This window comes from Corvus hawaiiensis, chromosome 19 (assembly GCF_020740725.1).
Source record: "Corvus hawaiiensis isolate bCorHaw1 chromosome 19, bCorHaw1.pri.cur, whole genome shotgun sequence".
Classification (NCBI taxonomy): Eukaryota; Metazoa; Chordata; class Aves; order Passeriformes; family Corvidae; genus Corvus; species Corvus hawaiiensis.
Window position 1 is genome coordinate 2483564 of NC_063231.1, and position 22246 is coordinate 2505809.

General features: G+C 46.6%; 1 protein-coding gene across 2 annotated transcripts in view; it reads left to right on the forward strand.

Moving 5' to 3' along the window:
* Positions 1–22246, forward strand: part of ABCA5 (ATP binding cassette subfamily A member 5) — a 35832-nt gene that overhangs the window by 5441 nt on the left and 8145 nt on the right. For both annotated transcript variants that reach the window (XM_048323499.1, XM_048323498.1), the window contains exons 4-34: positions 219–423; positions 1836–1994; positions 2225–2322; positions 2967–3196; positions 4302–4443; positions 5131–5319; positions 5607–5754; positions 6440–6608; positions 8139–8197; positions 8706–8816; positions 9080–9255; positions 9634–9753; positions 10503–10641; positions 10772–10862; positions 11054–11193; positions 12701–12820; positions 13853–14054; positions 14301–14470; positions 15017–15150; positions 16038–16175; positions 16794–16907; positions 17159–17329; positions 18364–18477; positions 18732–18869; positions 19626–19715; positions 20194–20285; positions 20743–20869; positions 20957–21074; positions 21176–21267; positions 21420–21595; positions 22150–22225. In XM_048323499.1, the coding sequence (XP_048179456.1) occupies positions 219–423; positions 1836–1994; positions 2225–2322; positions 2967–3196; positions 4302–4443; positions 5131–5319; positions 5607–5754; positions 6440–6608; positions 8139–8197; positions 8706–8816; positions 9080–9255; positions 9634–9753; positions 10503–10641; positions 10772–10862; positions 11054–11193; positions 12701–12820; positions 13853–14054; positions 14301–14470; positions 15017–15150; positions 16038–16175; positions 16794–16907; positions 17159–17329; positions 18364–18477; positions 18732–18869; positions 19626–19715; positions 20194–20285; positions 20743–20869; positions 20957–21074; positions 21176–21267; positions 21420–21595; positions 22150–22225 (4248 nt within the window). The remainder of the gene's footprint in view (positions 1–218; positions 424–1835; positions 1995–2224; positions 2323–2966; positions 3197–4301; positions 4444–5130; positions 5320–5606; positions 5755–6439; positions 6609–8138; positions 8198–8705; positions 8817–9079; positions 9256–9633; positions 9754–10502; positions 10642–10771; positions 10863–11053; positions 11194–12700; positions 12821–13852; positions 14055–14300; positions 14471–15016; positions 15151–16037; positions 16176–16793; positions 16908–17158; positions 17330–18363; positions 18478–18731; positions 18870–19625; positions 19716–20193; positions 20286–20742; positions 20870–20956; positions 21075–21175; positions 21268–21419; positions 21596–22149; positions 22226–22246) is intronic.

Below are 22246 nucleotides of genomic sequence, written 5' to 3' on the forward strand. Positions count from 1 at the left end.
TGGCTTCTTGAGTTACTAATGCCTGGGATTGAAACCCTGCTGCAGCGCCAGGCGAGGATTTGGCATCAGAATCGTTGCAGCACTGAAAACTTTCCGGGAGTTTTGCTGCCCAGACCCTGCACTCAGCCCCTCCTTTGAGCTGCGTGCAGGACAAGCTTCAGGAATGTTTTGTTTCTATGGCTGTGCTTCAAAATATTCCAATTTTCTTTTTGCTGCAGGAGGTGCTTTTCCCGCTGTTTTTCCTGTTCTGGCTGATCCTGATGAGCATGATGCACCCTCACAGGAAATATGATGAGGTGGCCAACACCGACCTGGGCCTGCTGCACACCTCGGTGCTGGTGAACTTCGTCATCGGGTACACGCCACCCACACCCATGGCTCGGGAAATCATGAAGAAAGTGGCTTTTGATAACTTTGAGGATGGTATTCCAACCCTAAATCTTGTGGTTTTCCCCTCATATCTCTTGCTGTAGCTTGTGTTTGAAGGGGGAGCTCAAGGGTGCTGCCAATAGGAAAAGTCTTTATTTTCCAGAGGAGGGACTGTGAAGGTGTTGGGGTTTTTTTGCTGGTTTTGGGGATTTTTTCCTGACGTAAAATAATTCTGGCACTGCCACTTCAAAGTGATTTCCATTCCTGAGGAGGCCACAAGAAAAAAAGCGGCTCTGGGGCTGATTGATCCCTGTCCTGTGACATCCTGGGGCAAACTCAGGGGAGGTTGGCGGTTGTTTTCTATCTTGGCGTCACAATCACAGCAGCATTTTTAATTTATTTTAAATGCTAATTCCTATTAACACTTTGTCACCTCTTCTTTTAAAATAAATTTTCCTTTTTTTTCTTCCCAGGTTTTTTTTTTTCATGTTTGTTTGGGGTTTCTTTTTTCCCTGTTTGGGGTTTTTTTCCCCTCTTTGGTTTTTCCTGTTTTTTTCTTCTGTTTGTTTTTTGCATATTTCTTTGTTTTTTCCCACTTACTGGTTTTTGGTTTTTTTCCATTTGTTTGGGTTTTTTCCTTGTTTGTTTTTCCTGTTTTTCTGTTTATTTTTTTCCATTTGTCTGGGGTTTTTTTCCCATTTGTTGGGGGTTTTTTTTCTCATTTGTTTGCATTTTTTCCTCATTTGTTTGGAGTTTTTCCCCATTTGTTTGGGGTTTTTTTCCCTTTTGTTACGGTTTTTCCCTTTTTTTTTTCCTTATTTTTTTCCTTCTTTTTCTCTAGTGCTCTCCTGCACACCTCACACTTAATAAGAACTTATTTCTCCAAACCTGCTCTGTTTCTTTTTTTAGTTTGGGGTCTTTGATTCTTTTCTTTATGCTTTTCATCCCTCATAATCACCTTGGAGCCACAGCCCAGCCCCACATCTGCACATTCCTCAGATCCTTTGAGCAAACAACTCTTTCTTCTCTTCCCATGTTCTGCCGAGCTCAGTGACAGAAATACCACGTTTTGATGGATTTATCCATCTGCACCATCGATCTGCCTTTCCTGGCAAGTGCTGGGAATAAACCCTGGGGCAGCCAGCAAAGGATTGGGGCACAGAAACTGCGGGAGCAGCAAAAAATGGGGGGGAAAAGGAAAAATTCTGGGGTAAATGTGCATTACTCACCCTGCAGTGCTGAGCTGAACCCCTGCAGTGTCTGTTCACCAGAGTATTTCCCTCCCTGTGACAAAAATAATTATAGATATCAAAGAATCGTGGAATGGTTTGGGTTGGAAGGGTCTCCAAACCCCAATAAGTCACTAATGATACTTGATGCTTCTTTCAAAGTGTTGCACGTTTTTATTCCCTGCTGTGCCAGGGACTAAATAAAAACTGGATAATTTCTTAATTAACATCTCCCAGGCCTGATCACTGAGGAGTATTTGAGTGAGGAGGAGCTGGAAGAGGCGAGCTTTCTCAAACCCTCCAACTTCGTGGGGGTGGTGTTCAAGGACTCCATGTCCTACCAGCTGAGGTTCCACGACTCCATCGCCATGTCCTCCATCTATACGGAATCCAGAGGTAAATCTGCGTGCCCTGCAAGGGAATAAGCTGGAAATCATTCCATATTTTTCTTTTTTTTTTGGCCTGGTGTGCATGTATTGGTTTGTGGAGGTGGTTTGCAGCAGTGTGAGGGATGGCTTGGGAACAGAGCAGCTGGAACTCTGATTTTTGGGATTTTAACGTGGAATCCTGGAGTGGCCTGGGTTGGAAGGGATCCTAAGGATGTTCATTCCCTGCTTTTCCCTCAGCCACGTGCTCCAGCCTGCGGAAGAGCTGCGAGTCAGTGACCTACTGGAGCTCGGGCTTCACGGCGCTCCAGGCCTGCATCGACACCGCCATCATCCAGGTACTGCTGGGAAAACCCCATCCAATCCCATCCTCACCCCAAGGAAGGGCAGATCCAGGGGCTGCCCAGGCTCTGGCTGCTTAATCTGCCTGTTAATCCTGGGAAATGCTGTGCCAGAACTCACCTGGGATCTGATGAGAAGGCAGAAGTCTCCGGGTGGGTTTGGCTGTGTTTTGTCCAGGACTGTTTTGTCGAGGATTTCCCCAGTCCTGTGGGGTTGGATAATGAGGATGTTTGACTCCATTTTCATCCAGATGAACCTGAACATGCCCCACAACGCTCCTCAGAGCACAAAGGCTCCACAGAGCTCACCCCGAAATGCCACTCCAAACAGGGGCTGCAGGATTTGCCTTGTTTTGGTGTCGGTGTTGCTCAGCAATTTTTCCCCGATTTCCCTCCCCTCATCCTGCTTGTGGTGACAGCAAATTCCATCTTTTTAAGTGACAGAAATTTCACATTTGCTAATTTTATCTCCAGGCATTCGGATGTTTTCTGGTTTCCCTGCTTTTGGCCTGGGATTTGGGGTCAGGAAGGTTTTGGGGTCTCCAGATCTCCCCGTGCCAGCAGGGGTGGAGACAGTGGTTGGGATGGGGCTGAAAAATCAGGAAAAATGTGAAAAAAACTCTTCCTCCTCTTCCTTTCAGCTGAAGACAAATCACTCAGTTTGGGAGCAGCTGCAGCTGACCAGAGCCATGGTTATGGGAGAGGCTGCTGTGGTGGAAATTGATAATTTCCCTCGTGCAATCATTTTAATTTACCTGGTGATTGCCTTCTCCCCCTTTGGGTATTATCTGGCAATTCACATCGTGGCAGAAAAGGAGAGGAAGCTGAAGGAGTTCTTGAAAATTTTGGGACTCCATGACACTGCCTTCTGGTATGTGAGTGTTTGGTGTGACGTGTTGTTTATAAAAGGAAAAAGAAAGAAAGTATATGTAAAGAAATACTAAAAAAAATTATTTCTAGGAAACCTCTTTAATCCCACCTGTCAGTTCTTAAATTGTTTTCAGTATTTAACTGAAAACAACCAAAAACTGAGATATTCTGTAAAATCAAACAGAGAGACACTTGACGTATCATGAAAATATGAATATTTTAATAAGAGATCCTGCTGTATTTATTCATGTATAGCTATGCCAGGCTTAGAGCGATTAAGCCTCATCATGTGTGAGATTTTTATGGAGGTTTTTAAATATTTCTGGCTCCCTACCTCCTTTCCTAGAAGCTCAACAGGTAACCTGCAGCCTGGCACATAATTAAGTGAACCCAACTCTATAATTTTAACGTGCCAGAGCAGTCTCAGCAACAGGTTTTCAATTGTTTCCTCACCCTGATGAAAAATCGTCCTGGGAAATAGAATATTTTATTTTTCTCTCAAATGATGTGTTAATTTGAAATCATTGAGAGTTGAAGAGATAAAACCCAGGTTTTGCTTTGCCCTTTCCTGCAGGGTTTTCACATCTGCACCGAAACAGCCACCTGGGGTGGTTGGAATGATTTTTTTTACTCATTTCACAGGAAACGTGTCATTTTTTGCTACCTGTACACAAACCGCCCCTGTTTGCTGAGGTCAGAGCTGCTCGCAGACTCGCAGCTCTGTTTTTCAGAAGAGCAGGATTTTGTTACCCTGCCCAGTGCCCTGAATGATGGCTGTATTAAATTTTAAACAGAATTTCTTGAATTATTGAAACCTATGACTCTGTTACCCTCCTTTGCCTACCCTAGGGAATTAATTATGCAAGTTAAAAAAAAAAAAAAGGTGAATCACCTGATTGTGCATCTCTGGCTGTCCTGGGAGTCGATGTGTGCCGAGAACAGTCCCAGGGATGTTCACAACAGCTCTTTTACTGGGGGGGGCTCTTGTTTTGTGGCACACTTGGCCTTTGGTGCAGTGTCTGGAATATTAAAGAGTGCTGGGTTTTGCTGTTTGCGTGGCTGGGGATTCATTCCTTTTTCTGTTTTTCCCCCCTTTTCCTCCCTAGGCTGTCCTGGGTGCTGCTCTACGTGAGCCTGATTTTCGTCATGTCCATTCTCATGGCGGTGATCGCCACGGCCTCGTCCCTCTTCCCCCAGAGCAGTGCCTTTGTCATATTCCTCCTTTTCTTCCTGTATGGAGTCTCCTCAGTAAGTATTCCTGGCCCTGTGCAATTCAGCCATCCCATGGGGGTTTTATTCCCTTCCCACCTGATCATGTTCTCTCTGCCAAAGGATTTGGGGCCAGTGTTGCTTCTGTAGGATTGAGCAGTGCTGGGAATCCGAGCTGCCCCATCCCTTCCTCGGGTTTTCTCCTCTGTTGTTAGGATGTTGTACAGGTGTCACCCATCACTATGAAAAATGCCTTTCCTTCCTGAAATATTTGAGTTTATACTCACCAGGTTTTGAGTTCTGAACCCTGCACAGAACCATTCTGCAGTCCAGGTCCTCTTCAAAGCATTTCCTGTTACTACAGAGTGTAATGCTAAAACCCTAATTAAAGGTCAGAGAATGATACAAAAATATATGATAAATATATTTCTATAGCCAATTGCCTGTCTGAGTTCATAAGAGAAACAGTGGGACTGGATCTTGAAAGTCTTTTCCAACAGAAAATGATTCCATGGATGCTGTGTGGGTGAATGCTGGAGTGACTATAGCAGGAAAATTATATGATTATCAGAGAATCAGAAATTATATGATTATCAGAAAATACTATGGTATTTTCCCTTAGTTTTTCTATACCATTTCTATATTACTACTATTATTATTATTATTATTACTACTACTACTCCTGCTACTACAGTACCTTCCTGGTTTTTTCCCCTCTGCCCTCAGGTTTTCTTTGCCCTGATGCTGACGCCTCTGTTTAAGAAGTCCAAGCATGTGGGGATAGTAGAGTTCCTGGCAACTCTGGTTTTTGGCTTTGTGGGCCTCAACATTGTCCTGCTGGAGGATTTCCCCAAATCTTTCGTGTGGATCCTCAGCCCTTTGTGCCAGTGCAGCTTCTTGATTGGTGTTGCACAGGTAAATCCCCACCTGCAGCAGCCTCACTGTGCTTGTTTGCTGTGGATCACTTGCAAACAGACCTCGATGGGGTTTTTACATAGTTATTTTATTTTTAATAAGCTGGTGATGGTGGGGAAAACGCCTTTGTTCATGGCAGTTGAACATCCAGCACCGTAAAGGAGCTGTTATTCTTTGTGTCCTGTGTGATCTCAGTCACTTTCTCATTATTTTGAGGGGTTTTTGCCAGGTTTTGCACTGTGCTGTTGTGCCTTGCTGGTGTGTGACATCTCCCTCTCTCCTTGCAGGTCATGCATCTGGAGGATTATGAGGATGGGGCAACATTTGCAAACATCAATGATGGTCCTTACCCGCTCTGCATCTCTCTGATTCTCTTGGTGCTGGACAGCATCTTTTACCTGCTTGTAGCTGTCTACCTTGACCAGGTTATCCCAGGTATGTTCCTGACAAAAACTGGGCTGTGGGATGATCATCCTAAAATCCTGAGCCCCCCAGGCTGGTGGCATCTCTCACCTGTGATGTGGAGAAAGGAGGTGATGCTGTTTGCACATAGATTTTTACACTTTCAGCTGAAATAATTTATATTCTGTTAAAACTGTGATGTGTCAGGAGGGGTTTTGCCATGGCCTTAAAAAGCTTAATTTTCCCCTCTTTCTAGAGGAAAAACTTCCTTCCTGAGTTAACTAAAACCTCAGCCTTTACAATTTCCTCTTAGAGGGTTGGAAATCAAAGACTGCTCTGCCTCTTCCAGATCTGTCCCTGTGACAGAAGTAGTTGAACATGAAACACAGAATAAAGTTGTTAATTTTGCAATTAAAGCCTGTTTAAGCCCCTCAGCTCTGTTCACCTCCAGTCCCTCTCTTTTCTCTCTCCCATGTTCAAGTCAGTGCTCTTTCAGCACTGGGGATTTCTCTTGACTAGGAGGAGATTTGCACTTTTATTTAAATACTCAGCAAAAGTGGAGCCTGCCAGCAGTGCGGAGTCGTGGCTTAAATGGAAACTTGGCTGAGGAAATCGCTCAGGAACAGGGGTGTGGGCTGGCTACAGGAGGAGCTGGAACCCCAAAGCTGAGGGATATTTGTGGTTGCTGCTCAGGAATTCCTTTTGTCCTGTCACCCAGGGGAGTTTGGCCTGCGCCGCACGCCCTTTTTCTTCATGAAACCCTCGTTTTGGTCAAAGCACCGGAAAAACTACAAGGAGCTGTACGAGAGCAGCGTCAACGGCAGCTTGAGCTTCAGTGAGATTGTGGAGCCTGTGCCTTCGGAATTTCAGGGAAAAGAAGCCATCAGGTACAGTCCCTGCCCTGCCTGAGGATGAGCAGGTCACCTGGATTTTAGTGTGCAGCTTGAAAATCACTCTTGGCTTTCCGCTCCTCGGATTCAAACGGCGTGTGGTGTGCATTGCAGAGAGCCCTCCACAGTGAATCCCTGTCCTCAGGGACGTGGATCCAAGGATAAACCACCAGGCTCAGGGACAGGGTTGCTTTGTGGGCTGTGCTCCCCTGTTGGAGCCCTCTCCAGCCCTGCTGCTTTTCCCTTCCCTCAGCTTCTCGCTGAGGCCACGGGTGCCGTAAGAGGTTGCAGATGTTGGAACGCCAGCTCTGCTGGGAGGGTTCAGTTCCTGGTAACGCCCATTTGAGAGGAAAAAGCGGAATTCTGGGTTTGTGGGAAGGCTGTGGTGTTCTCCTAGGCCAGAGAGGAATTTCATGGTGGTTTTACCCAGCGGCCACATACAAGAGGGTGAAAGAAAGGAAATAATGTCCACACTGTCACCTGCTGTCCCATGCTTTGTGCCACCTCTTGTCTTGCATCTGGGCTGTCCTGTGCTTTTTGGGGTTTCTCAGTTGTTGTATTCAATGTTTTCCTTTCAGCCCTTGTTTCCATCATTTTCCAGTGGTGTGTCCTCATGGGAGATGGGGAACTCTGCATCTTCACTCCTGGTTAGCTCCACTGCTCTCAAATATTAGAGATTAGTGACCAGCACGAGTCTTGTGTTGTCCACACCACCCAGGTCTCTTTGGGCATCCACCACAGGTTCAGGAGTCCAGTTTTAATCCTGATATTCCCACGAGAACATTGTGGCTGTTGTTGCATTATTCATCCATTCAGGACTCTTTCCACATCATCCCTCCACCAGCTCCAGCATTTTCACACAGTATTGTCACCTTTCCACATGCCAGTTTTATTGTCTTTTGTACTTATTCTCTTCCCCATTACTCACCCTCCATAATTCTCTCATCGTCCTCATTTTCAGGGTGATGAGGCTTCCAAAATCCATCCTTGATATGGATTTATCCAGATAAACTGGTTGTTTTTTTCATTTGGAGAAACAGCAGGGCTGGAAGGAAGGTTTTTACCTCTCTTGAAAAGAACAATTCCTTCTTTCTTCTACCTAATTTTGATCAAGAGCTGTCAGGAATCACATCTTCGGAGTCTGTTCTGCTAACAGCCAGGTCACGTCTGTGGGGCTTCCTGTTGAATTGTGCAACTGCTGGGGAGTAGCTGTTCCCTTTCCTAGCTTGGGAAGCCTCTGGTGCATTGTTCCACCATGTGAAAGAGACTCAGATTTGAAATAATTCAGTTTACCATCACAGGAAATACCTTAGAAGGGGACCAGGAAAAGCTTCCTGATGCCAGGGTGGAGATGGGCAAAGTTTGGGGAAAACCTGTCCTGTGTCTTGACTTGCCTTGATGCGTTTTTAACACATCTGGTGCCACTTCAGTCTGGTTGTCTTGTTGTGATTGTTGCTGGGTGTTGATGACTCAAAATGGAATGTAAAGGTCCTGAAATATTTTATGCAATGATGTGTCTTCTTTCAGAATCAGCTGTGTTCAGAAAACATTCAGGAAGAAGGGGGAAACTGTGGAGGCTCTCAGAAGTAAGAGCATTTCAGCTTTTTAGCTGCTTGTTGGATGCAGAGCAGCAGTAGCTGAGTTGCTGAGTGATCTTTTCTGTTTCAGTTCAGGCTGGTTTTGGTTTCTTTTGGAGGGGTGGGGCCCTGGAGCATGAATGCCAGGCATGTTCGTGTGTGTCCTGTCTCACAGTAGTGGTGTCACAGTAGGCCACCCCAAAAATGAGCCCTCCATCACTAAGAAAAACCTGCTGGCATCACCCCCAATTCCTCCTCTTCCCATGTAGTGATTTAATCTCCCCTGCCCCACCTCCCTGATGTTTTCACCTCCTTTCCCTGGGTGGCTTTGAAATGTGGCCACCCCACAGTGGGTGCGGGACCGTCCCAGCCTGGCCATGGGGTGAGTTGTCCCCCAGGGGCAGAGTGTGAATGGATACCCCACATAAGAGCATGTGATGGACCCCTGGGGCAGGAGCTGGCTCAGGGAGCTGGGATCCAGCCCCTGACACCTCCTCTCGCTGTGCCCTGGGAGCAGATCTGTCCTTTGACATCTACGAGGGTCAGATCACGGCGCTGCTGGGCCACAGCGGCACGGGGAAGACAACGCTGATGAACATCCTCTGCGGGCTGTGCCCCCCCACAGACGGTGAGTGCAGGGCTGGGGGTGCCCTGCTGTAAAACCAAGGCTGATAACCCTGGTGGTTATTTTAGGATTCATCAACATATCTTTGGATAAAGTCCGAAAGAGCCCGCTTGCAGTTCCTGTCCGCGCTGGGCTGTAAAACCCTCTCTGCTGAGCGCTCCTTCCAGTGGAGAGTTCCCAGCCCATGGCAGGAGACTGGAATGAGATGAGCTTTAAGGTCCACTCCAACCCAAACCATTTTGTGATTTTTGTGTTCATTTTTTTAGGGTTTGTCTCAGTCTATGGGCACAAAGTGTCCGAGATCGACGAGATGCTGGAGGTGCGGCAGATCGCGGGCGTGTGCCCCCAGTCCGACATCCACTTTGACATTTTAACCGTGGAGGAGAACCTCTCCATCTTTGCTGCCATTAAGGGCATCCCTCAGAATGATTTGATACAAGAGGTAACTCACCTGGGTGCAGGTGTTGTCTTACATGTACATTTTTAACCAGTAAATCAAAATATCCTCAAGGGGTTTTCCTTTTACAGGGAAATATCTGCTTTATGGTACAGTGGACAAAGAGGTGCAGGAAGATGTTTAGACAAGGATAAACTTTTCATTTTTCCTGAGATTAAAATGCTCATGAAATGTTTTAAATCTGGCATTTGGGTCCAATTATAGACACCATTAAACTTCGTGTGTAGGTTGTGCAGTTCAGATACAGAACACACTGGGAACCAGCAGCAGTTCATTTGAATGTTAATTGTTAACAATCTGGTTTAAAAAATTGATAGGTTTTTTTTTTTTTTAAACAATAAATGTGTTTCTTGTGTTTTCAAGGTGCAGAAGGTGTTGCTGGATTTGGAGATGCAGCCCATCAGGGACAATCAAGCCAAAAAATTAAGTGGGGGGCAGAAGAGGAGGCTATCAGTGGGAGTTGCTGTTCTTGGGAACCCCAAGGTGAGAGGGATGGAATTATTCCCAGCTTGGTGTTGCTGATCCATGGAAGGCTGGGTGTCTCTTGTCAAAACCAACTAATGTGTAAAATGCAGAAATTGTTCCTTTGAGCACCTTTTTTTCTTCGTTTATGGTTTAATTGCAGTAATTTCAATGGCTCAGCCTTTATGCTTGAGGCTCAGGTAATGGCAGCAGCTTTGGAGTTGATCTCTTTGGCAAATAAACAGTGTGGCACGTTTTGTGTGATTTCTGGCTGGTGACATTTATCCCCCAACAGTGAAATTGTTGGATGCTTTTTCTTCCAAAGCCATCCAGGAACTGGGAGCAGGAGCAGAGCCAGAGAGCTCTTTTGTGTTAGAGCTCTGTAATTTCTGTGGGAACGGGGACTGCTTTGAGATCTGTGGTTAAAAATGATGTGTGTGACAGTTCCTGGGCATTTCAAAAGCAGGTGTGTGCATTTAACCACCCCTCAGTAGAAAGGATCCGTGGCTAAGTTGTGCTTCTACTACACAATTGTATTGGAGCCGGAATAAAACAGGCTGTGGCATTAATTTATTATGGAATTTTTCCATTTGTCACAACAGGAGATGGGTTTATTCAAAGTGCAGTGGCAAAAGCTGCCTTGTTAGTCTGGGATGTTTCCCATTTTAGAGGAGTAACTAAGGCTTCAACAAACCCTTCTGGGTGTGCTGGGGAGGGATTGCTGAGGTCAGGGGCTGTGGCTTGGAAATCCCTCTGGGTTTTGCCCCCAGGTTTTGCTGCTGGACGAGCCCACGGCGGGGATGGATCCCTGCTCCCGCCACATCGTCTGGAACCTGCTGAGGAACAGGAAAGCCAACCGTGTGACTGTGTTCAGCACCCACTTCATGGACGAGGCTGACATCCTGGCTGGTGAGTCCTGCTGCCACCCCAGCTTTGTTCCCCAGCCATGGGGTACAATCTGTGCGGAATCCAGAGTTGGATTTGGGAGGAAATTGTCGATCTTCTGCTTCAGAGGGACCTTCCTGACTTTCCTTTCCAGATCGTAAAGCTGTGATTTCCCAAGGGATGCTGAAATGCCTCGGGTCTTCTCTCTTCCTGAAGAGCAAGTGGGGCATTGGCTACCGCCTGAGGTAATTCTGTGCCCAATTTTGTACCTCTTAGGTGCCATTCTGTATCTCTTTTTTTATTGTTTTCTGTTGGAGTCTACAAGAAAGCACCCCCCAAAAAGATCCTTTTATCCTCCTGAACGGTACACCTGAATGTTTGGTGCCGTGCCAGGAGCAAGCTGAGCTTTAAACCCCAATTCCTGGTGGTTTTTTAGCATGCACATCGATGCCTACTGCAACACAGAGGCCACCACCTCGCTGATCAGGCAGCACATCCCTGCAGCCAGCCTGATCCAGGAGAACGATGAGCAGCTCGTGTACACCCTCCCTCTCAAGGACATGGACAAGTTTGCAGGTATTGATGGGGTTTTGTGTTGCAGGGATCGGTGACTGTGGAGGGGAAGTTTATTGAGCGTGGCTGGAGCCTGATGGTCTTGATAAATTGTGCATTTCTAGTTTGTATTTATTATTATTTGGCCGACAGGGAGTCAGGGAGGTTTTTCTGAGGTGAGTGAGGACTTTGTCATCTCCTTCAAGGGGCTGAGGTGTCAGGGATGTGGATACCCAACAGCAAGGGCTGGGGAGATGCCTCTGTGGTGAGGAGACCCTTCCACCCGAGCACCCCCTGGTCCTGCAGAATCATCATCCTGTTGCAGAGGGTTCCAAAGAGCAGGGCTGGCCTGCAGCAGGAAGCAGGAAATCCTACCAAAATCCTACAAAAACCTTACAAAAACCTTACAAAAATTGACAGCTCTCATTGGGAACTGCAAAGAGCATCGTGTCACTGCCTTGAAATTCCGTGGTGAGCAGGAGCAGGGAGCAGATGGGAGGATTTCACTAGATGGCAGCAATTATCTGAGCAGTGCTGGGCAGGGCTCCTTGCTCATCTCCCAGAAATAAATGGAATAAACCTTGCATCCTTTTCACCGTGTGGGAAGCCAAGGGAGGGTCTGTGTTGATAGGAACATGCAGCTGATATTCCATAAATGTTTTTTTCCCCCGTTGCATTGGAGTTAATGATTTATGAGCTTTGCCTTCAGCAGCCACTGGGTGCACTTCTGCAAACAGGCTGAGATGCAATCAATTTCCCCAAACTATTGCAGGGAGAACCTGGGGCTGGGAATATACCTTGGCAGCTGGGGCAGGAGAAATTGTGGGGATTTGAGGAGTATTGTCAAAAATCCAACTGCTCTTCCCATTTTATACGTTTGAATTTCCCTGCAGCCTCACTGTGGCTCTGAAGCTTCTCATTTTAAGTCCTTATTTCATAGGATTGACAAAAACCCAGTAGCATTTTTTATCCCAAGGTGCTGTTAAGTTCTCCCACTCTGAGCCTCACGTTGGTCTTCAAGCTCTGTGCCCTGTCCAGGATCTCCTTCCTGGTTAACCTGGCTTTACAAATCTGGAAATTTTTTGTAATAGATATATAAAAATACATTATGTTTTTAGATATAAAAGGACTCAGTGGTTTTATTTGTAAGATCTTTTGTGCCCGGGCAGGGATTTAGGTAGGACGAGCTGTCCTGGGTATGATTTTTCCAGGAGAGGGAACCTTGAACCTGCCCTGAGGCAACTTTGAGCGCAGGAGCTTTAGGATGCTGAGATAGTTTTTAGAAGCACCACAACTTCAGCAAAAGCTGCCACATTTCCTGACCACAGAGACTGAAATTTAGTGCTAAAAGGAGCTTATCCCACCTTGGTTCTCAAACCATGACATGTGCCTTCTGATTTATTTGCTATTCCCACTTTTCTGCTTTACCCACCAAGCAGGAGTGTTTAGAGATGTGCCTGATGTGCTTGAAGTGTTCTTGGCAGCTGCTGGAGCACAGTGTCAGAGCTGCACGTGTCCCGTCTGTCCCTAGGCTTGTTCTCTGACCTGGACACCCATTCCCACCTGGGGGTCATCACCTATGGTGTGTCCATGACCACGCTGGAGGACGTTTACCTGAAGCTGGAGGTCGAGGCAGAGATTGATCAAGCAGGTGGGAAGGAGCAGGGCTCTGCCCTTGGCTCTCCTCAGGTTTGGTTTAGTCTCAATTAGTTGTGGAATTGTCACTGCCAGAAGGAGGGAACAAGAAAAATGTTCCTCACAGGGTGCTGCTCCAGCATCTGTTGATCCTTTGGTTCTCACAGCATTCCAGGCTGTTGGAATATTCAGCAGGAAAACCAGGAAAAGGCAGTGAATTGGGTGGGGAGTGATTCTGGGAGCATCTAGGGGAAAAGCTTTTTACTTATTAATCTTTCATCCATCACATCTGGCTCCTTGGCTTTACAGTTCACTTGCCTTTTAAAATGCCTTTTATTTTCCTAATGGAGTTTGCTTTCAAGAAATTATGAATGTGCAGCATAAAATTAATTTTCAGCCTTTTGTGTGAACAGTAGCTGCACTTAGGGCTGGAACAGCTCAGCTTGTCTCACTTTGAATTAACTTCCAGTCCAAATGAAAAGTTGGGACTGCTTAATATTGCTCCAGAATGAGTCAGTTGTTTTTTTTGATGGCAGTTTTGAATGGTTTGAGCTGGTTGAATCATTCTAGAGCTTTCTGTGTGATCCAGAATTATTAGTATTAGTAAATATATGTACTCTGTAGTGTATACATGGTATACTGGTATGGAAAGTACTCCCTAATTAGACTGACTGCCCTGCTCCACAGAGTTTCTGTGGGGGTTTAAGAGGATTTAACAGCTGAATTTGCTGGTGCTGGGTAGTGCAGGTGCACACACAGGCCAAGGGTATGAAACTGGGGCAAATCTGCACCTTTTTGGTGGCAAAAATTTGAATCATCTGCTTTAAGTATCTGCCATTTATGTGGTTGGGCTGGCTCAGTGTCAGTGACCTTGGGGTTGAGTTGGGAGACTTGGATGGGATGGGATGGGATGGGTGAGGTGAGGTGACTTCTGCAACTGGAAGGGCAAGGAGGCTCTGGCCCCTGGCTCCTCCACCTCCTCTCTCATTTCCAGCCCCCTGCTGTGTCAGAGCATCAATTCCATGGGCTTTTCTCTGCCCTGTTTCAGATTACAGCGTGTTCCACTCCCAGCAAGTGCAGGACGAGATGGATACGAAATCCCTGGATGACATGGAGCAGAGCCTGCTGATGCTGTCAGAGGCCAAGGCACCCGCCATGAGCAACTCAGCCCTGTGGAAGAAGCAGGTTTCCACCATAGCCAAAGTGCACTTCCTCAGTCTGAAACGGGAGAACAAATGTGTCAGAGTTATGTGAGTGCTGGGGTTTCTCATTTGTGTGTAAGGCTCAAAACCTCTCTGAACGACACCAGAGAAAGCACATCTTGTCCTTAATTTTTCCCCATAGTTACATTTAAAAACCAGCAGGTGTGGAGCTGTAATTTGTGCTGAATTACTGGTTTTTTGGGGGTGAGGGAGATGTTGTTTTAATAGCATGCACATAAAACTGGGTTGGCTTTCACTGAATTGTAACAAACCACAAACTTTTATTTCTTTCAGGTTGTTGCTTTTCCTCATTTTCCTTGTAGTTCAGATTTTGTTGTTTTTCATACACCACATCATCAAAAATGCTGTAGCTGCTATCAAACTCTCCCCAGATTTGTACTTGCTGAAGCCTGGAGAGAGCTATCACAAGTACAGAAGTCGGCTCCTGCTGCAGAACTCCACAGGTAGGGCAGAAGCTCCTGTCTTCACTTCTCTCCTTCTCCCAATTTTTGAGGTTGGGAATGAACTTTTTCCTTGAAATTAACCCAGATGAAGAGTTTCCAAGTGCCCAGGGATGGTAAACAGTCAGTTTGTGCCACAGGGCTTGGTTTGGAGATCTTCCTCCTCCTCCCATGCTCATGACCTTGTTCTTGCTGTGTCAGAGGATGATCCAGGTGAAAGAACTGGCCAGAAACACTGAGATACATCAGCATTAAAATCCTGCTGTAAAACATCTGGGGAAATTCCTTTTTGGTTCAGCTGAGAATGTTTTAAAAGCGCCCAGCAGTTACCCAGGCAGTAGAAACCAGCATCTGTTTGAGCTGTCAGTGCATCAATAATTTTGTGTAAAATACTCCAGGCTGGTGATGAGGAGGGATTTAAAAGACAAGGAGATGTGGGACATCTCAGGGACTCGGGTTAGGGGTGGGCAGTGCTGGGGAATGGCTGGATTTGATGACCCTGAAGTTCTTTTCCAGCTTGAATGATTCCGTGTTGTTTTCTGTCCCCAGAATCGGATATCAGTGACATTGTGCACTCCCTGGGGAGCATGAACATCCTCTGGGAGATGTTCAATGACAGTGATTATGTCTCAGTGGCACCTCACAGTGCAGCTCTGAACGTGTTTGTCCTTGAGTCCAGGCAGGTAAGGCTGAGACTGGCTGGGCTGTGCCCAAAGAGCAGCTGGTGGGGCTGGCTTGTGAAATTCTTACCTGAAAAGCACCTCTGGAGTCATGGAATCAAATAATGTCATATATATATTGCTTATACAGGAGGCTGCCAAGGGGACAAAATGGAAATACTAGCAAAATAAATGTTCTTCCGTAATTATAATTGCAGTAGGCCAATCAAACTTCCATCCCCCTTCTTCCCCACAAGGACACAGAAAACCAGGAGAAAAGTTCTAATTCACAGGAGACCTGGCAGAGGAACTTTTTTATGCTTATATTTTTCCCTTGTACTGACTGAATTACACAGTTTGACACAAGTATAATTCCATGGTGCTCTCATGTGGAAAGAAAAATCAGTTTCTTGGGCTGTACGTGTTCATAATAACAGGAAGATCTGAACTTCGGGATCATATTTTATCCCCAGCAAAGGAACTGCTCTGCAATGTGCCAGCTCTGGCTCTTGTTCCCGTTTTTATTCCCTGACACTGCTCCCATCGGTGTGACAGTGCAGCCCCCAGCTCCTGCACATCTTTGCCTGTCTGCATTTAAATCCATTAGCAGGATCATCCCAGAGCAGCTCCTCGTGTGTTTGTTTTCCAGACTGTAATTGTCTGGAGTGCCTTTTGTCAGAGCGTCACTGCTCCATGAATCATGCTGCGAATTCATTCCCAATAATTCTCTGAGAGCCTGCCTGTTTTCCTGAATCAGGCTGGGTGTTACAGGCACCCTGAGCAGCCCAGAGCTTCCTGCAAAGCTCTTGATTATGCAAAGATTTATCCCAATGTTCAGGTTTAATTCATTCCCTCCCAGGGAATTGCCCTTCGTGCAGAAGGATTAATACAGCACATATTTTTCTTCCTAGAATTATGTTTTCAACATGATAATCAACAGCACCATGGTGCATTCCCTGCCAGTTTTGATGAACATTGTCAGCAACCTCCTCCTGCGCAGTTTAAACGTGACTGAGAGCATCCAGATCTGGAGCAACCCCTTCATTCAGGTGAGCAGCTCCCAGAAAGTCACCCTAAAACACAGAGGAGGGGGCAAAGCATCCCTGGGTGAAAGGGGGAGTGAAGAAACGCCCCACAAACCAAGAGGAAAGCTGTTTGGGGCTGTCTGCAGGATTTAAGAGGACATGAAAGGTGCGGGAATTTTGCTCTGCAGGTTGTGGAAGGGGAGGAAAAAGGGGCTTGGAAAGAGGATGTTTCAGGAATTAAAGGTTGGGTGGGGCTTGGAGCAACCCAGTCTAGTGGAAGGAGCTGGGGACTGGAACGAGATGATCCCTATGGTTCTTTCCAACCTAAACCAATCCATGGTCCTGTGAATTCATTATGAGTTTGTTGGGGGTTACCTGCAGTTCTTGGTCTGTGCAGAGCTGGAGGGGCCTTTGGGAGAGGAGAGGACCTGCTGCAGGAAGTGAGCGCTCTGAAAGTTCATTAATTACTATTTATTCCTCATATAAATATTCCTAAAACTTCCATAGGTGTTTTTCTTCCTGCTCAGGTGATCTTGACATCCACAGACGTTTTATTTTAGCATTCACAGCCATGTTCCAACTCCTAATGTAGTATTTTTTTGGTCACATTCTGGCACTGAATAAACCTGATTTGTATCCCAGGATCTTCCAGACACAATTTTCAGACTGGAGATCTATTTTGAAGCGGTGTTACTGGGGATCATCATCACTGGAATGCCGCCCTACTTTGCCATGGACAATGCGGAAAACCACAAGGTAACGCCCAGGTGTCCATGCAGAGATGCACGGGAAGTTAAAAATCCTGGGATGTGGGGGAAGATCCAAAGAGGGGTTTAGAACAATGCCATGAGAGGCAGCATGGGTGGCACTGGGGTGGGGCAGATTTGGGAAAAGGTTTTCTGTGCAAAGCTCAGCTTGGCAATGGCTGCGTGACACCGGGGCGGATTCACATAACGTTAATTTTAATTAACGCGTGATTAGCGCTGTGCTTTCTTCCCCTGTTGCAGATCAAGGCCTACACCCAGCTGAAGATTTCAGGGCTCTATCCCTCAGCTTACTGGACTGGTCAGGCTCTGGTGGATCTCCCTCTGTTCTTCTTCATCCTCATCCTGATGATCGGCAGCCTCTTCGCCTTCCACTACGGCGTTTATTTCTACGTGGGCAAGTTCCTGGCTGTGGTGAGTGTGGGGTGGGGTGAGAGCAGGGTTACCTCGTTTTCCACAAGTGTTTTATTTTCCTTACTTGATTCAGCAGGATTTTCCCAATGGATACACAGGGAAAACGCTGCTGGCACAAAGACAGAATGTTTTTCTGGGGAAAGTGGCTCAGAGTTGGGAGTTTCATTCAGGACTGGAATAAAATAAAGCAGCACCAGGGGAGGTTGGACACAGGAGGAATTTCTTCACAGAAATGGTGGTTGGGACTGGAAGGGGCTGCCCAGGGAGGTGCTGGAGTCTCTGTCCCTGCAGGTGTTTAAGGAAGGACTGGACGTGGCCCTTGGTGCCATGGTCTGCTTGGTCACAGTCTGGATTTGATCGCAAAAGTCTTTTCCAACCTTGTTAATTCTGCAATTTAAAACACCAGGATTTTCCAAGGAAATGCTCCTTTCTTTGTGCTGTCTCAGCCTGCTTTGTGCTCTGTGCTGTGATTGATAATTGCTCTGTTTGCTGCTAATGACAAGGGCACAGTGACTTTGAGCTCAGCCCCTCTCGGCAGTGAATTGCAGATGGGGATTAAATGGAGGAGACCACAAGACTTGATGTCTTTGATATTCAGAGCAGGCTTCCCTGTGATATTGGCTGGAATTGAGAGGAATCAGCTTCTCCCAGCTGCTTTTCCAGAGTTAATCAGGTTTGGGATGTGGCTGCAGGGCTGGTTTTCTACCCTTGTTTGAGTTTCTACAAAAAATGCTGTGGTGGAATTCCTAGTATTTGCCAGAATCTTGAGGTCAGCATTTATGGGAGCTTATGTTATTAAAAAAAAGGGAAAGAGTTTAAAGGGAACTGAGGGAGGGAGTTTTTTGCCTCTCCACACATTCTGTAATTTGTGTCTTTAATAATACATTCTCTATGCACCAAGGCAGCAAAATACATCAAATGAAGTGACAAAGGTGAACCCAGAGTTCTGTATCATACTGAGGCAATTCCAGTTGATCCTTATGCAAAAAAATTCCTGCTGCACATTTCCTGAGAAACCTTTCCTGTCCCTGCAGATTTTCTGCCTGATTGGTTATGTCCCCTCAGTCGTGCTCTTCACCTACGTGGTCTCCTTCACCTTCAGAAAAGTCCAGAACACGAAGGAATTTTGGTCATTTATATTTTCAGTGGTGAGTGACTTGGCCTGGAGCTGGGATAAGTGGGAAGATTGATGATCTCCAAGGCCACAGCAGCTTCCCAGTTATTTTCTTGAACTGTCTGTCCCTAATGCACAGGAAATGGGAAACATTTACCAGTGTCTCCCTCTCTGCAATACCCTGAGTGATAAAAGCTTTATTTAAAGTGCCTTAAATTAGATAACTTATGCTCAGAGAGTCTGAAGTGGATGAAAATGGACTTTTTTTCCCCCTTTTCTTTGGTACAGACAGCCTTGCTTTGCACAGTTGTCGCTGAAGTTGCCTTTTTCCTGGACCTTTACCTGGTCACCACCGTCCTGCATTATGTCTTCTCCATCTTCATTCCTATTTATCCCCTTATTGGCTGCCTGATTTGTTTTATAAAGGTAAGGGGACTCCAGGGATCCTTTCCAGAACCCTTGGAGACAGCTGGGATTGGGTGGATGTCATTAGTGTGTCCTCTGCAGCCATTTAACATGTGAAGAGTAACAACTGCTTGGGGGAAAATCACCTTTTTCCTATTAAGCAAAGTGGTTTGGGTTTAAAATGAGGAAAGCAGAAAGTTTTCCATGAAATTTCCTTTCACAAAGTGGATGGAGCCAACAGGAAAGATGGAGAGGGACTTTGAACAAGGCATGGAGTGACAGGACAAGGGGGAATGGCTTCAAGCTGACAGAGAGCAGGGTTGGATGGGATATTGGGAAGAAATTCCTCCCTGTGAGGGTGGGAAGGCCCTGGCACAGGGTGCCCAGAGCAGCTGTGGCTGCCCCTGGATCCCTGGAAGTGCCCAAGGCCAGGTTGGATGGGGATTGGAGCAACAGGGGGTGGGATGAGATGGGCTTTGAGGTCTCTTCCAACCCAAAGCATTCCATGATTCTGTGATATTCCAAGGAAAACCACGTGTTCCTCAGTGAGCAAGCCCAGTGATAGGACATGGGTTAATTGGGAGTGGGTGGCTTGAAAGCAGGAGCAGCCCCAGGGTTTGGATGGAGTTGTTTGATTTTTTTTTTGGAGAGTCTCTGCAGAGCTCAGGAGGTGCTTGAGCACCACAGCCTGAACGACGGAGATTAAAGCACAGTGTCGAATTCAGAGTCTCTGGTGGGTGATTATTCACCTGAACATGTTTTTCCCTGAATTCCCAGGTCTCGTGGAAAGGCAAGAATGAGAGTGGAGGATACTCCCACCCCTGGGACCACGACCCCTGGGACCGGCTGCTGGTGGCAGTTCTGGCTGTGAGCATGGTTTGCTGTAGGGAATTGTGGTTCCTGCTGGGATCCCCTTCTGTCCAACATCTTTATCAGTAAAGATTTGCTCTGATGCTGAGCCTGCAGCTCCTGCAGCACGAGCAGTCAGGAAAGCTGCTGTGCCCACCAGCTCAACATCTGCTGCTCCTGTGGCCTGATTAACCCTGCCAGTATTTATTCTGATTATTATGGGAATCCCTGCTGATGGAGCAAGAGCTCCAGAGCAGGGGCAGTCCCTTCTCTGTGCAAAAACCCCACGTAATTGCTTTTAAATCTAAGCCCACTTTGGTTGTGCATCCTCAGACCCGCTGAGCAGCATTTAATGATATATTAAATATGTTCTTGGCAACACCAGCACTTGTGTGGTGGTGCAGAGCTGCAGCTTCTTGTCCCTCATCACTCTGGTGGTGTCACCCCCAGGGTCCCCAGCCTGGCTGGTGACCAGGGTGGTTTTTGTCTGCCTCAGCCCTATTTGCAGTGTGTGGTGTGGCTGTTCCTGCTGCGCTGCTTCGAGCTGAAGAACGGAGGGAGGACGGTGAGAGAGGATCCCTTCTTCAGGTGTGTCTCTTGACTGGTTCTTTTTTCAAGCCATAGTCCAAAGAAACTGGTTTTGGAGGTGCTGCTGCTGGTGGTTAAACTGGGATGTGCAGTGGAAGAAATACACCACCTTTCATTATATCCCTTCTGAGACTCAGTCACTGCAGTGCAGAGATGGGGGCTTTATTTCCTTTTAGGTTCCATCACTGCAAAAGCAGGAATTCTATAAGGATGTTCCCTATATAAAACCAGGGAAACTGCCATTCCCATTGCATGGCCGGGGATGCTGTGCCCCCACAAAGAGCTCAGCAGGGAGGTGACACAGTGGCAGCCCCTGAGCTCGTCCTGCTCTGGGATGAGCTGCAGGAATCTGCTTCTCCTGGCCTTGGCAAACACAAATGGCTTTGAGCACAAAAGCCCTGAGCCAGCCTCAGCTGAGAGCTGAGCAGAGGCCTCGTGCTGTTTTCCTCCCCTTCAGAAAATGTTTTACAAAAGCCAAGAGCTGGAAGTTCCCAGATGTCCCTCACGAGGAGAACGAGGATGAGGATGTGAAGGCAGAGAGGCTGCGAGTCAAAGAGATCCTGAGCAGCCCCAGGAGCGAGGAGGTAAAGCCTGGCTCTGCCCAAACCCCCAAATCTGGAGGCTCCCCCACAGCTGCTGGGATCTGCAGCCACTTCCCTCTTCCCTGCCAGATGCCAGCAATCCTGGTCAGCAGCCTGCACAAAGAGTTTGATGAAAGGAAGGAATTTCTTCTGGGGAGAAAAATAAAGAAAGTGGCAACCAAACATGTTTCCCTCTGCGTGAAGAAAGGTTGGAGTTCAGTTGCTTGCTGTTGAGCTGTTTCATTTATAAAAACAGCTCTTGGAACCGTTTATCTGACCTCGTGGGCAATGGTTTGTGTCTTTCTTTAGGAGAAATCCTGGGTTTGTTGGGACCCAATGGAGCTGGGAAAAGCACATTAATTAATATGCTTGTTGGAGAAATTGAGCCAACCAGTGGGCAGGTGTGTTCCATGCTACAGTTACACAAAAAATCCATATTTCAATTTTATTGTTATTATTGCAAGCATTCCTGAGAGCGTTTTGCTAAAACCATGCAAAGCCAGTTTGGAAATTTCCAATATTCTGGATTAAGGTCTGGGCATTTTCCTTGCAGGTTCTGATGGGAGATTATTCCTCGGGGCTGAGCAGTGAGGATGACTCAGTGAAATTTTTGGGGTACTGTCCTCAAACGAATCCTCTCTGGCCAGATATCACACTGCAGGAACACTTTGAGATTTATGGTGCCATCAAAGGGATGAGCCAGGCTGATGTTAAAGAAGTCATCAAGCGGTGAGTGAGTTTGTTGGAGAAATCTTTGTGGTTTAACTGGAGTTTCCTCAGCTTTTTTTATCTTCAAGCTTATTACTGGAGGGGTTTTGGATTTTTTTTTGTGGTTTTTTTTTTCCCCTTCTCTCCTTTCCTAAAGCAATCTTTGTTTCCATTTAAGTTTGGTTTTGAGCTTGGTTGAAATTCTGCAGTGGTGAATTCATAGGTGAGGAGATGAAGGTTCAGCCACAGAAAATTCAACTGGGATTTTTAGTTTTGATATATGTTTTTTTAAAGTAATTTTTTTAAGGTTGTGAAGTACTAACAGTGACCTTTGTAGAAGCTGCAAGGAGGGGGAGTCCTAGGCTTGGAGCTGTTTCTGTTGTCACCACAGGCTCCTCCAGGACAGGTGGTCTTGTATGGAAGCTCCAATTCTGCTTTTTGCTCTGCTTTTTTTATCTTTGATAAACAAATATTTGTACCTGAGCTCTTCAAAAGGAGCTGTTTGCATACTCTGATGAGGGGGAAGCCAGACCATCCCCCTCCCAGCCTCTCACACCTGCTCCTTCCCTCCCCAGCATCACCAGTGTCCTTGATTTAAAGGACCACCTGCAGAAAACGACGAAGAAGTTGGGAATGGGGCTGAAACGCAAGGTATGGGGGGCTCTGGGGTCA